At 36.8% G+C, this 15713-nt stretch overlaps 2 protein-coding genes across 2 annotated transcripts; both read left to right on the top strand.

Annotated features, from left to right (window-relative positions):
* Positions 1–2780: 2780 nt before the first annotated feature.
* Positions 2781–4662, top strand: LOC100186753 (target of EGR1 protein 1). Its single transcript, XM_002129839.5, has one exon. The coding sequence runs from the start codon at positions 2841–2843 to the stop codon at positions 4179–4181; it is 1341 nt and encodes a 446-aa protein (XP_002129875.1). The 5' UTR covers positions 2781–2840; the 3' UTR covers positions 4182–4662.
* Positions 4663–12402, top strand: LOC100184354 (calcium homeostasis modulator protein 5). Its single transcript, XM_009860263.3, has 11 exons — positions 4663–4756; positions 5854–5940; positions 6686–6777; positions 7212–7336; positions 7625–7715; positions 8386–8516; positions 8968–9077; positions 9848–10027; positions 10586–10727; positions 11051–11204; positions 11525–12402. The coding sequence occupies exons 3-11, from the start codon at positions 6753–6755 to the stop codon at positions 11959–11961; spliced, it is 1395 nt and encodes a 464-aa protein (XP_009858565.1). The 5' UTR covers positions 4663–4756; positions 5854–5940; positions 6686–6752; the 3' UTR covers positions 11962–12402.
* The last annotated feature ends 3311 nt before the right edge of the window (positions 12403–15713 follow it).

Below are 15713 nucleotides of genomic sequence, written 5' to 3' on the forward strand. Positions count from 1 at the left end.
CTAAACACGTGATACCTTTCTCGATTGGTCCACGTCATTGCTTGGGAGAACAACTTGCTCGAATGGAATATTTCATCTACTTAGTTTCAATGGTTCAGAAGTTTGAGTTTTTTCCGGATCCGAATGAACCAGATCTTCCAGATGTTGAAGACGGGTCGAGTGGTGTTGTATTTGTTCCTTTGCGGTTCAAGCAAATTGCAAAGATAGTTTAATTTAACGATGCGGTTCAACCATAAAAATATTCATCGGGGGTTGTATTTGTAGACATATATATAAATATAAGTAAATAAACTAATTGTGAGAAAATAATTGGTTATTTTGCTTACGTATATTTGCTCATTAAACTCATGTTATATTAACGGACAACTCTACTCTATATAAATAAAGCAAGATGCTGCAGCACTTATTGAGCGATATCAATGTTGGCTCGTCGATATTTTTCACTGCATATACCTCGCTACATAACTTAGTAACACTTTTGAATTATATACATGAGAAGAAGTGTCGCATTTTAGTTTTTATTACATTTTTATTTGATTTAACAGACGATGAGTTGTCAGCTGTTTATTGTTTGATTTGTTTGGTGATTTACTGGGGCGGTTTTAACTCACAAAAGGCAGTACTAAAGTAATCGCGAGATTTTAGTGACATGTACTTTTAATTAAAAGCAGTGATGGTTCTTTCTTAAACGAGGCTAATATACCACTCTAACTTATTATTGGCAAACTGCAGCAATTACATATGTATATATTTATTTGTCACCCTACCTTTATACTTTTGCTCAGGTTTTCAGCACCCTGTCAGCAATTAAACTGAATTTCATTCATTACATTTACACGCCTCTCCCTCCCTGCAAATATTTTGCAGGCATTCTGGAGAACGCTTCATCGACCGTTATCCGCAGTGTTGTGATGCGACGAATACCGATACGAGAAGTTTAACGAAGTAAAATTTGATGAATGAAAGTCACTTATTTTTACCTGCGGGTTCGGTGCTGAGCAAACTAGAACGCAATTCAACAATTTCGTTGTTTAAACAAATAACGAGGGTCTATTCTATGGAGTCATGAGGATTTATAATTCCTTTTTGTGATTTTCCCAATGGGACGAAAAAAAAGAATAAAAAAAGGTGTTCCATATTCCCCCACCCACGGCCTATACTAGAGATATCTTTTAGCTGGTAGCTACCTGAAATTTTGGTTTCAAAATGTTCTATGGCCCTCACTAATACTTGCTGTCTAATTATTTTTTCAAAAAACTCGGGCGTTCGTGTCAAAAATTAACTTAAAAATGCGCGAAAACATGCTGTGTCACCGTAATTCGTCTGGTTATGGTTTGCGTAAGGTTAACGATTTATTACGTCACACTCGTGGTCTGTTACGTCACAATGATGCTATATTACCAACGTTACAACCTTATTTTTTCCCCACTGTTTTAACGTAGGAATCAAACGTAAATACGCATTCTATGACGTAATAATCCAACATTGGTTTTATTCAAAGTTAGTATAGACCAAGTTAGGAAACGGCGCTCGTGTCCGCCATTACGGAGCCCACAGAGCGTGAATCGCCTATACAAATGCATGGTCGGCATGTGTTCATTTAGTTCTTGTAAGCGATACAAAGCTAGAAAACACGTATAGCGATTGTTTAAACATTTAAAATATAATTTCTAATATAAATCTTGTTATACAATATTAAATCTAGGAATTAATGTGATGTAAATTTATATTTTGACTGGTTTTCGGCGTACAGTGTGGTTTAACAGGGTACTTTACGTTGGCGATTAAGACAAGCAGCAATCAGCTTAGTTTACATAATAGTGTATGATCATACCTACGAATCTACAGAGCTATTCTTTACTACATTTATAATTCAACATGAGTGGACATGCAGCTCCAAACTGCTTAAGTACTAGCAGATAAGGTGTTCGCGTTTTCCGATTTCATAAAGACCCAGAACGCAGAAAAGGTAGCTTACTAATTCAAGCAGAAGACAAAAAATAGTAACTCAGTATTGTTTTCACTTCGACATTGGGCAAATTTTACAAAGATACCTTAAGTTTCGTTGCCGGGTATACGTGTTAAGTTTGTGAGCCAAAAAGTAAAATCACGGCAATTTACATGTAAACCTGCAGCTAGATACAACAGTTTATGGTAATGTTATGCGTTTTTGTTCGTATTTTTTTATTTTAAACATGTTCTTTTATGTTTTTGGTTAGTAAACCTAATATTTTCTGTTATTTTACTCTTTAATCGATTAAGTGTTCAATAAGAGTTGATTATTTTTGGGAGGTTTATTATTGTGATAAGATATAACATTAGTAGAAAGGCATTTTTACGCGCAGAAGTGCTTGGTTTAATATTTAAACGAAAAACAGCAGCCAGCAATGATAAAATGCTATGCCGTGGGCTCCGTAATGGTGGCGACTATAACGTCATAGACGCGAGACAATGGATAACAAGACTCTTTGTTTTACAATCCGTTTCCTAACTTGGTCTATACTAACTTTGGTTTTATTCATAATGCCTGGTGTGAAAAATACGGTGACGCAGCACGATTTCGCGCACTTTTAAAGTTAATTGTCAACACGAACGCCCGAGTTTTTTCAAAAAATAATTATACAGTGGGTATCAGTGAGGCCTAAGGAACATTTTGAAACCAAAATTTCACCAGCTAAAGGGCCACCAGCTAAAGGATTACCTCTTTATGGTTGCAATGCAAAGACGTTATAGAGGGCGCCATATTACAACATATATTGGGGATTCCCCTATAAGCTACCCATAAAAATAAAACTCTCGCTTTACAGATAAAATCATTCTAACATTTAAGTGAAAAAGTAATGGAGGTACAAGTTATAGAAGTAACGAAAGGAAATCTTGAGCCATTATGGAGTAAAATCGTGAAAGATGTGAAAAACTCCATTTTTATTGCACTAGATACAGAAATGAGCGGATTAGGACCCCAAGCCCAGCTAATGAAGTCTGACTTGGAGCAAAGGTATCAAGGAATTTCTGCAGCAGCGTCTTCCCGTTCTATTATCTCTCTTGGACTTGCTTGTTTTGAGCCATATTCTGGAAAAGAACCGCTGGCCTATAATGTAACTGTGTACAATATTATCGTATTATGTTCTGACCCATTCACCATCGACCCTGGTGCAGTAAGTTTCCTTGTTAACCATGGCTTTAATTTTAACAAACAGTTCTGTAACGGCATCAGTTATTACAAAGGCAATGATCGGCCGAAAGAGAAAGACAAACTTACAATGCGATCTTTGTTTGCGGAAATTATTAAACTAAGAAAACCGCTTGTGTTGCACAATGGGCTTGTGGACTTGGTGTTTTTGTACAACTCACTCTATGCAGAGTTGCCAGGGACCTTAAACTCATTCATGGCAGATGTGTGCGAGATTTTCCCTGCTGGTATATACGACTGCAAATATATAGCAGAGTTTTGTGATCGTTTAACAGCATCCTTTCTGCTTTATGCGTTCAAAAAAACCCAGTGGAAAAATGAGGCACTAGCGGCTGCTGGAAAAATTTGTTTAAAAGTTCACTTTAAAATGGAAAGTGAGTGGACCGTTACTGTGCCACTAAATGTGGGTGGTAATAAGGCAATTAGTCACAAAAATATCAAAGGAGTTGAAATATGTGAGAAATATGCTGCATATGGTTGGTGTAGGAATGGAATTTTGTGTAAAAAGGTACACGATATTGACACTATTGTACAGTTTCACAAGACTAGTAAGCAAAAACGTAAACGTAAACGAACAAAAAGCAGTTCAGATACCAAAGACGTGCAAACACTTATGGAACAAGATGAAATTAAACCAACTGAAGAAAATGCAAACCCCATTAAAAGGGCTGTCTTTGACAATTCAACCAACACACAGGGTCATAGGTCTAGTTTGGATGCTTTTATGACAGGATACATTTTTGCCACCTTTATAGCTTCACAATATACACCAACACCCCTTAATGAAAACTCAACTACAGAAAAGGAAAACGATAAAAAAGAAAAATTCACATCAGAAATTCAATATTTGTCAAGGGAAAACAAGACCAAAATTGTCAACAAGTTGTATTTAAGTGGTAAACCAATACCGTTGCAAGTTACAAAGAGCAAGTATTCAAAAACTTCAAAAAATCACAATGAAAAGCTATTGAAAGTATATTTGTCATGATATATCTCATGGTATGCTTTGGCTTCTCATTGATACTGATTTTAAAACGCATAAGTACATCATACCTATAAGCCATTTAGTATATAAATATATATATATGCTAAATCTACTTTGCCCCAATAGTCTGTCATCTGTTTGGTTTTATAAATCTACTTTTCTATCTACTTGACTAGAAATCACTAGGGTATAATACATAACGATGAATCTACAGTACTATTTGGAGACTACAACACATTTTTTTCACTTTTAAGTTCTTGTTTGTATTTTGCATGTGAGTTTTAGCAAATTTTGTCCTTTCTATGTATTGTTTGCTAAAAAATCAAACAAGGAGATCTTTTCTTTAATCCGAATCTAATAATATTATTATGACTTCTCATTTAAAAGTGATATTTAGTTTATTAGTACTTAAACATATGAACTTGACCATGTGATGTTGAATTTTATGTTTTACTTAACTGGCCATGTTTTTTCATTTTTTTAGGTCTAGTTTAGTTTGATCTATTTTAGTCATTTCCTGAGCACACAGAAAAACAACAAAGAAAAATTCTGTGAAAATGAAGATGTCTGATAACAAGGTATGTGTTTAAATACTACGTGTATACAGTAATACGTTCAACAAATTTAAAAAAGATAATTACTTGCAAAAAAAATACATACGTGGAATGTAAGCGAGCAAGATGTGTGTAAAACACTGATGTTATAGCGTCTGTTATTAATTTACCACCCAATGAGGCTCAAGAATCTACATCCATACACATTTAAAATCCTTTATTATGGCTTAAGATGGCTGTACACAGTATCCGGCATGCGAATTCATTTGCGAAGTCGTATGCAAACCCATTACCGAGTTCCGCATGCAACAGCGAAATCCGGACAAAATGGACAAATTCCGGATACTGTGTACAGCCACTTTTATGGGTATGTTGTTATAACGTTGGATGACATTTTTTTGTGAGAATCATGTTTATGGATGATAAACTTTGTGTTAAAATTCAATGCGCTGATTTATTGGCCAAAACGCATACCTCCAAACAAAATTTTAGAAGTTATATAGTTCGAAAGTTCCACCACCCCTTTATGAACATACTTGTCCTTGACAAAGTATTTTTTTAAAGTATATATGTATAATTAATTAAGTTGTTTTTAGCTTACTTCGAATCTGTGTTATAAAAAATATTTCTCAAGCTTTAGTCTACTGTATACCAGACAGTAGACAGAGACACGTTATGTTAAACGGACATTTATACGTGCAGTCTGACCGTCCGTTTAGTTTACCGCAAGGTGGTGTTGTGAGCCGCCAGTACAACGAAAGTTTATCACTTTTAAATTATTCGCTATCTCATTGTTACATTATCGTTTGCAATTAATATGCAATGCAGTATAAATTATGACACTAAAATATACACACGGCATAGTCTTATAATAACAAGTGCACATTCTGGTGTCTGGGTGGATAATGAATTGCCATGAAAGTGTAGCTACGGAGTTACGAGCTCAGCCAAAAATAGTGTGCAACAAAGTTTAAGCTATACATACGGGGGATACGGCCAATGCTAACAGTTTAAATATTTGCAATATTCAACAATTACTGTGCCCGTGAAGAAGCGACGAATGGTATCTACTATCAAGTGTCTTTCTGAATTAATGAAAAAACACACCGATTCAAAAACAGGAGACGCACACTTTGTACTGTACTGTGTGGAGCAAATGCCATGGCTTCCACCACGGCCGGTCGCGCCTCAACGAATACACTTCACAGGTGAGTTACCTTCTCTTATTGTTCGGACAAGACAGTTAGAATCGCTCTCAAAGTGCGAGACGTTTAGAAAGCTTGTCAGGTTATGCTTTGAGTAAACGGGCAAAGTCGAACACGAAGGTGATTATTTAGCAAGACTATTGGAATTTCAAACCGCTACTTTTAAAACGACAACAGTTCTGCCCCGAGGTTATCCTAAAGTAGAATTCGTTGGCCACTTTCTCACACATACGATACCGCCATGGAAAGAAGTTTACGTATCCGTCTCATCGCCCCCCAGTCGTGTTTGTTCCCGCTTTTGAAAACTGTTGACTGCCGAAATATTGAATAGAATTAGGTGTTTACAGTCTTCTATGCGTATCATTCGCGTGTGTGTAAACCGTAAGAACTTTGGTGACTAGCAGCAAACGAAGATTAGAATATATTAGAAAACCTAATAGTGTTTATACTTATGAAAATATCTTGGGATAAATATATTTGTTGTATAGTTCAGATAAGTGGTTAACTTTCAGTTGTAGCTTTAAACTTTACTAGAACTCAGTTCAGCATCGGAATGCGTGTATTGTTTAATAGGATAAAGGTAAATAAGCAACAAAGCAAGGTACAATTTCAAAGTAAACTTAGGTTAAGTTTTGGATTCAGAATCTTTATGTGCGACGTTTTAGTTTACATTGGTTTGCACACAGATATAGTCAGTCGTACAATTTAAATCACAACCTTACGAACCTAAAATTAATTTGTATTACAGGAAAACGTAAGTTTTGGTGAAGCGGGAAAGCCACTGTGTTGTTTTTGGCTTCAAGCTTCGAGCAAAGATGGCGACCATCTTCGCCGCCTTTGGTAAGCTCCGCCTTTCTAAATTTGACGTGGCAATACGAGTCTCTGTGAATCGCACCAGCGGGCGGACAAGATGTATTTACGTGGGCGTACACTGCCAGATTTATCGTTAACTGCATGGCAAACCAAAACCCACTTTAACATTTCACAGTCATTGCACAAAACCACTGGAATTTGCGATGCGTTTGGTCGAAAAACAGAACAATTTATAATCAATTTTAGTTACCAGACGAACGCTGCGTTCTTAATCTTTGTATTTTCTACATTTTAGTTAAATTAACAAGTTATTATTGGTTTCGGTAATTATTAATAACTTGTAACACTATTTCTCACCCCCATATTTCTTTTTGACAAAGTACAGTAATCATCCTCACAGATAAGACGTTTAGATGTCATTTGTGGTTGTGAATAACCAAGTAACCAACTCTTCCCTGCAGGCAAGACAGTGGGCAACAACAAAGGTTCAATACAAAACTTTGGGATAGTTGGTGTAACAATTGCCACTGAAGAAATTGCCAAGTTCATATTTTTCTACTGCCCATGCGACTACCCAGCTAATAAGGTAAGTTTAAAATATTTGCTTTAAATTATATTCGCTGAATTTATTGCAAAGTTTAGTTTGTACAGTAAGTTTGGACTGCCACATTATTAAACCGTATACCTAAAATTTATAATTACGGTAGAGTTTGCTTATAGAAATAGATTTTTGTTTTCACCGTTCTGAAGTTTATTACCCACTAAATAAAGACACAAAAGTTCATTAAAATACTTAAGCCAGTATAGAACTAGACCGAGGTCGGTTCAAACGTAGCGTACTATAAAAGTAAGTTGATATCCTGCTTTCACACAGATTTACGGCTCTGTGTTTATATGGGGTCCTGCCTTTGTGTTGCTCCTCGCAGGCTTTCTAGTAAACCGTCGTACTTGGCGACTCACCACAGGTAAGTGTATAACTGGTGATTCAACTATATCCAATAATATCAGGGTACTGTTGCTCGCTCCAATAACTTTCAAAGCGAATTTGCGCGCCACAGTGCAGCTACCATCGCTTTATTTGCTAAACCATTAGACCGTGCACATTTTCAATACGTAGAGACTACCTAAAAAGGTATATCGTTAAAGGATATACGAGTTATGCATCGTTTACATGTCATTCTGTAGCTTAGAATGCTATCCAACCCCTAGTTCGAGACATTACAAAATAGACTTCCATCAACAAGTTGTTGCATCGCTATATTCTTATTATGTCGCTGCGTAGCATGAAACACGCTTCTCTATGTTTGAAATGAGATTTCTAATTTTTTACGATGTGGGCTTTAAAGTTTACACCCAAAACGTTTGTTTATACAACGGTGGCTGTCCTCACACTGTTTACGGTTCTTCACTGTTACTATTGAGTCGTATGTCCATTTTAAATGCGGTTATGTAAAACTGTGATTGGATCTTATGCAGTAGCCAAGTCAGTTTAAAACCACAAGGCAAGACGTATTGTAATTATTTATCTCATATAATTCAAAAACGAGGAGCAAATTACTTTTACAAAACAGAACTAAATATATTTTTTAACAGTGTGTTGTGCGATTTATTTCTGACGTATTAACCAATCCACAGGCTTGTGCAACCGAACCAATGGAGTGGGGAAAGGAGGGAAACGTATTTTCCATTTTCTTTTCATATTCTTCCAGATATTCGTCAAGGCTTTTATAGCTCCTGCTACGTGGCTTATACTTGCGTTTCTAAAGGTACAACACCAGTATATCAGTAATGTAAATAAAAATATGTAAAAACATGAAAGTAGAAGGCTTTGTAGAGTCGAAATAGCAAATTATTATAAACCATTTTTTGTCGTCGTGTAATCTCTTACCAAAAATAAACTCACCTAAAAGTTTTTTTAAGTCGATAATTTATCAAAAAATCCTGATTTTTGTTGTAGTGTTTACTCTAAAACTTTTGGTGTTCAAAATATATAATCCATTATTATAGTATCGGTTACAAGCTCAGCTCTATCTACTCAATAGAAATTACTGTGTTGTAATATTCGTGGAATGCGTAAATAATCCTTTTAACTTCTTGGCAGTCGAGTGCATTATAAACGGCAGAATTATCTCTGCAATCTAAAATAAACCAGCGTTTCGTATATAGAGTGCATTTTAAATCTTTAAGAAATATCTCAAGTTAATATTACCGCCTTAGGGCGACTACTACGCATGCGCAAGGTGGCCGAACCCGGAAGACTACCAAGCAAGAGCACGTCATCATCTGAAAGCTTCAAATGACAGCCTACCACGACCATGCATGTTCAAGTGAGTTAACCATCATCTGTGTATTTATTTATATTCTATATAGATGGCTCCCATTGCGAGGCACGCCAAGAGTCCTGGAAATTATGGCAGAAGCAAGATTTTATTATCTAACACAAAAATAAAGGAAAGAAGAGAGTTTAGGTTGCTTAAAAGTACTTAAGCCTATTAATTAAACTGGCCTTAAATTATGTTTTTGGCTACCAAAGCATATGTCAATAATATTTTAAACCCGGGCGATCTAAACGTGACGCCCACGCAAGAACAGTTTAGCGGCTCATATTGTGTGGGTGAGTTTTAATCCCTGATATCTTAGTCTTGTTCTATCTAAGTGTTTCGTATATACGCAGCCCCAAGCCAACATCCCTAACATTTTACTGAGTGATGTGAAATTGAACCCAGCCGATTTTATATAGTCAATCATCGATATTATAATGTCTCCCCTAACACGCTGCGAATCTAATTAAAAAAACAACGATATATTATTAAATTTGGAACAAGGATTGTGTTTTACATATTGTGTGAAATAGTCACGAACACTGAATGTTTTTCTGCACATGCAATGCTGGACCTTACCTTAAGATGCCGACAGAACAAACAGATACAAAACTTATTTGATCACAGTTAGATGCGGTTATACAACTGTTCGGATATTCTTTCTTTACTGCCAAATGATACGTTTAAAAATGAGTGAAAACATAGATTATTCTACCCCTACCTACCATTGATTGTGTGAATTTGTAAAACTAATCTTAATACATCACATCACACAGCCCCAACCCAATCAAGTTCGATGGTTCAGAGGCAGAAATCATTGCACGGAATCTACGAGCAGAAAGCCACACCATCGGTTGGTTTTACGTTTGCTTTGGAATGAGTATCGGTATTGTCCTGGTGTTGATATTTCGCTGTCGGTCCAAGTATTCGTACGAGCAGAGTAATTACATTGATAGGTTAGTATGTCAGTTTAAATTGCGAAATGGGAACATACGTCCTTACTGTATTTCTTGCGCTTTTAAATATTTAATTTCTATACACATTCAAGCTTTTTGTCTCTAGTTTTAAGCGCCCTAACTGCACAAGTATTTCTCTTACATTCGTCAGCGATCATTGGTTTATGTACAAATTTATTCCCTATTCCTTTTCATATAGAGATCTTGTAGTAGAGTGAAACAATGAGAACTTATTACCGCTTGGGCCATTCTTTTCTCAATAGATTTATATTTATTCCATTTAGTATTAGTTTAATATAACCTGGTACAAGTTTTCATATCTTGTAGTGTGGGGAAAGACGGGACACCTAGCACACAATATAAATAACCTGATCGTGTTTTAAACAATTACCATCTGTCTATGAGAGTCGTAAGGATACAGTTTTATAAGTTATTGAATGTTTTTTGTTTAGTCCTAAATTGGTTGAGAAAATGGAATGAAAATGTGTCCCATCTTTCCCCACCCTACTACAGTACATGATGACACATTTAACAACTGACCTATCACTCGTTTAACAGATATCGTCAGAGTGAAATACAGCAGTTCGAGGACGAATTGGATAAGAAAGCAGCCGAACAAGCAAAACGAATAGTGGATGGTTACTTCTCTAAACCAAGATCCAAGCTAGAATGGGACCAGATCGCCGTCATTAATGATAAGGTAAGTCGCACAACTGTGTTTTGTAAATACTTTATTTCGAGCATTTAGTTTATTTGTTCCCTTCATATTTTCTCCAAAATGTAAAATTTTATAATCTCACTTTTATTGGTCTATTTGTCTTAGTATCCGACAGCTTGTCCAAACGAACTTGCATTTGATGACTCATTGTACATACTTGTATGTGATTTATCTTAACTTCAAATTGTGTTTATAACCGTTGTCTGATTTTGTCGATAGATCCTGTATTTTTGTTCTCGTACAATATATAAATTGACCAATAAAGGTTATGCCAACTTACATCATATTTTAACCCATTGTTTTAGGTGACACGAAGCAAGCGTGGTAAAGCAATATACAGTCCCTTGCATAAGTTCGTTAACAAAGAGCTTCGGTTGGCTGAGGAAGGCCAACAAATAAACGACCTGGTCAGTGATGCTGCCATGAAGCTTAAGAGCTTTGGCTTCAAGCGAAAGCAAGGTAAGGCTCAATTATACAGCCCACGGTTGAATTATGAATGTGCGACCATGATACATGATTTTCACTGCAATTAGTGGTTGTCCACCTAATTATTCGCCGTGACGGTTATGCGACCTGTACTGTTATGATTAATGAAACCGATATTTTGCGCTATAAATACATGGATATTTTAAAAACTATAGCAAGCTTTGGTTGACAGTGTTTTTAAGGAAACGTAATTAAAAAAAATAAAAAATAGCGCAACATTTTTTATTTAAAAAACACTTTCTTAATATCAAAGAAAACGTTTCAAGTATAATTATTTCGTTTCGTTCTTGCAGTTCAACCACCAAAGGAGAAAAATGGAACTGAGAAGAAATCTTCAAGTAAAAAGTCGAAGGAACCAACCGCCGCTACCGGACCTTCCCTTCCCATGACCGCCATGTTGATGAACCGAGGTGGAAAAACCAAGATTGTAAAGCAACCACCCGTCGAGTTAAAGCAAGACACCTTTCAGAACGTGGCCGATCAACCGACACCTGCTCCGGCTAAACCTACTGGTGTCGCTATAGTGAATGAAACAGGTTTTGTAGCAGTTGACCCCACCGCACCACCGCCCGAGAAAATCGCTCAGCCACCGCCCGAAAAATATTGCTCAGCCCCCGCCGACCCAGCAGTTTACCCCGGCCGTAGTGAATCCACCCCCGACTGCGCAGTTGCCGGATCCAGCACCAGTACCAGCTCAGGTGCCCCAGGCAGTCGCAGATCCCCAGCCTAACGCCGACAACGTGATCCATGCTGCTGTGAAAGAGACCTCACTCGGGGACTTTGGAGGCGCCGTTTCCCGGGAGGATATATCTCACATCAGTCACTCTTCCGACGAGGACGTCGCGGATGGCGACTACCGTCCTCTAGATAAAGATGATGGTCAAGACTACGCTGATGATGCTCCACAGATGGATGAGGATGATGTAGGAGGAGGGGAGGACGAGCAACCTCTCTTGGGAGATGATTGAACATCTTGTGCCAATTTGACTTTTTTAACGTCGATTTAATAATCCATTATGTTACTTATTTCTCCGGTTACCAATACGTATAATGTTGTGTGAGTAATCCACGTCAATTACCCAACCGTGCAGTATAATGCGTTCGCCACTAACAACACAATCTCTGTAAACCTGCATAGCTTAAAAATAAACGTTGCTGAAAACTTCTCCAATTGAGTTTGTTTGTAGATGAGGTTCGTACAATATGAGCACGATGCTTATAGCATTCGTGCCATGCGAAAACGCAGATGTTAATTTTTCCTTCTATTTTAGCCCTACTTGGTCGATTCTGCTTGTAATCTGAAACTGTAATCTATTTAAAGCGTTTTCTTTTTTTTTCAGGTGTAAAATTCTTCCAAGATGGCGGATGTTCTAGCAGAAGCAAGAATTACGGAGCAAAATAGTCTTAGCGACGAAAGCGATGACTTTGAGACTGCACTTCAAATCTGGAATCGTCTTGTGTCGAAAGATCAACCATTAAATGTCAATTCTTCGAATCAAAACACTGGTTTTCCCGATAATATGAGTGTTAAGAAAAACATTGCTGACGATGATATGGACAACTCGCGATCGAAGGAACGAAAGAAATTGGTCAAAATTCCTGTAAGTCGTAGAAGAAAGGCTGCAAGGCGCACTGCTAAGCAAAAAGAAGACTTTTTTATTGATGACGACTCGCCTCCTCCTCTAGAAAGGGAGGATTCTGTTGTGTCTGTTTACTCCTTGCGACCCAAGCGCAAATCGAAATCATCTGCATCGAAATCCAACGAAGAACAAATTTCGCCACTTTCTACTCCATCGACTTTTAAAATAAGTAGCATGAAACGGAAATCTGGTTCATACCTGCTGGATACGCCAGATATTGAAGGTAAATTTACTTCATGCTATTTTATGTTACACGTTATACTGTTTATAAACTACCTAAATATTTTTTGCATTTCTCATATATACTTCAAGCCTTGATTCATTGCATAATGTTATATCGTTGCAACCTTATCGAAAAACTAACTGGACTTCGGGACATTTGTTAGAACGCCCACATTGCAATCAGAAGAGCATGTATGCAGAAAAATTACAAAAAATGGTCTTTAAATTTAAATGCGTGGTAAAGCAAACGACGTATATAATACAAAATTGCAATTTGTTTATACAAATTATATAGTGGGGTGGGGAAAGATGGGACACTCCTTCATACTATTTTCACATTTCAAACAAAGAATATTCAAAGAAATATAAAACCGTATCCCTGCAACTCCCGTAGAACGTTGTTAGTTTTTTTAAATACGATCAGGATATTTGTATATTATATGCTGTATGAGTCCTATCTTCCCCTAACCCACTATAGTAGGATGAGGAAAGACGGAACACTTTTGGCACTTAATAAACAAATATCCTGATCGTTTTTTAAACAATTAACAACGATGTACTGGAGTCGTGAGGAAAAGGTTTTAAAATTTTTCGAATGTTCTGTGTTTACTACGAAATGGGACAGGATAATGAAATGAAGGTGTCTCATCTCCCCCCGATCTACTATACAACAAGTTTAAGAATTTTAAATAGGAGACCTATATCTCAATTCTAATCTTAACAGACAACGATAGCAGCGACAAACAAGCTTCTCCGCCACGACACCCAGTGGTTGGAGATAGCGACACCACAACCGATTGTGACGAAATCAATGAAGTGGATTTCGTTTCAGTGGTAAAACCAACTAACCATGACGAAACTACCACCGTCACGCATGACGTGGCACCACCCACTAGCATTGTTGAGACGAGAAGCAACGTAACAACATTGGATGAAATATTCTTTGCATCGCCGAAAAAATCTCCAAGAAAACCACCACCTAGGAAACTTTTAAAACGAAAAAGTCTATGCCTTGAAACTGGTGTGGGTAAGTTGCATATTCTGCATTATCTTCACCGTATCAGAAAACTGTTCAAGTAAATTGAATCTGCATTATTTGGCGGATTATCCTAATTGGGTTAAAAAGATGTTACTCGGAGCTTTGAACGCTTAGTTTGATATGTTGTTGTATTTGTTATATATGCAAGTATTTCTTTACCGGTTGAAAAATAATTCATTCGCTCATTTGTGTTTCACAGGAAAAAGCCACACTAAGATAAGACATTCGCCTGAATCGAAATCCTTGTGGGATGATGACAGTTTATGGGACAGAAAATAAATTTTCATCAAATGATTAAAAAACATCAAATGATCAATGAGCGAAATTTTGAAGTTATTACGAAAATTATGATTTACTATAATTTAATCACCGCAATTACGAAAGAGTTATTCACGTACAATAGCGTTTTAAACAGTAGAATTAAGGTTTTAAAAGCCTGCAAATGTCTCAAATATTTTGTGATTCTTGTATAAATTATTAACATAAAGAGAGAAAATATCAAAATTTGAAACATATCAGCATATATAGGTGAATAACCCGGGCCAATGTTCAACAATCGTTACCATCACCATGCTTGGTACATTACAAGTACATTTTTACGTTACGCTGTTTTTGGGTCATTTTTTTGGATTCATTTTGGGTCATTTTTTTTAACAAAAGGCAAACTAACGCTCGTATATTTTAAACCTTGATTTTACATACGCGAGGTGGCGCTAATGCACCGTCAATTACTTATAAAGGGACTTCCCACTATCATATAGTTGACAGCGTGAATATAGTGGTGCGGTAAAATCTGTTAACACAGTTAACGCCCGTTTGATCGGTGTTTTAAAACCGACCACGAATCTTGTTTTAGGTGTCTTGCTAAATACTACTCATTGCAAATTTGGTATGTGTAACTTTTGTAAAAGATATTACGATCGAGCCTTTCGATTAGCAAGCCACTACGTTTTGTGTATAGTAGGGTGGGGGAAAATGGGCGATATTTTCATCCTCTTTACTCGTCTTATTTGGTAGTAAACAAAGAATATTTATAGAATTACATATACTGTTATTAATTGAAAAAAATCAATTTTTAAATATAGTTGCTAATGATATCCCATCTTACCCCACAGTACTATATGTTAGAAGTAAAAAACTATGGAATAAAGCAAAATACACCAAACGTCGGGACGGTGCAAGCTTCACTTCGCTTTCTTGTACAACAAACTATCCTACCAACTAAATATCCGTCATCAAGTTCAAGTCCATTAGAACAAAACTTTGAAACTTTTCCTAAGTGGAGTGCTCGGCGGAAATTGGCCCTGAGACAAGCGGAATACGGAACAAGAAACAGTTCCTTTGTAAAATTAGCTCGCTAAACAAAGCGAAGGCTGGGATGTAAACAAACCATTTCTTCGCTAAGTGTGGATTGCCAGACATAGACCTAGGTCGTGGTGTTGGAGTGATTGTTGCGGCGCAAGAATTCGTTACGTTCCACGCACATGCCGATAATTAACTTGTTTGCCTAATCTGAGAATAGACGCCACTGGAAATTCCTGTTACTTTCTTGGTGGCAGTTATTCGTCGATTGCGTGGCCA

Source organism: Ciona intestinalis, chromosome 5, assembly GCF_000224145.3.
Source record: "Ciona intestinalis chromosome 5, KH, whole genome shotgun sequence".
NCBI classification, from domain to species: Eukaryota; Metazoa; Chordata; class Ascidiacea; order Phlebobranchia; family Cionidae; genus Ciona; species Ciona intestinalis.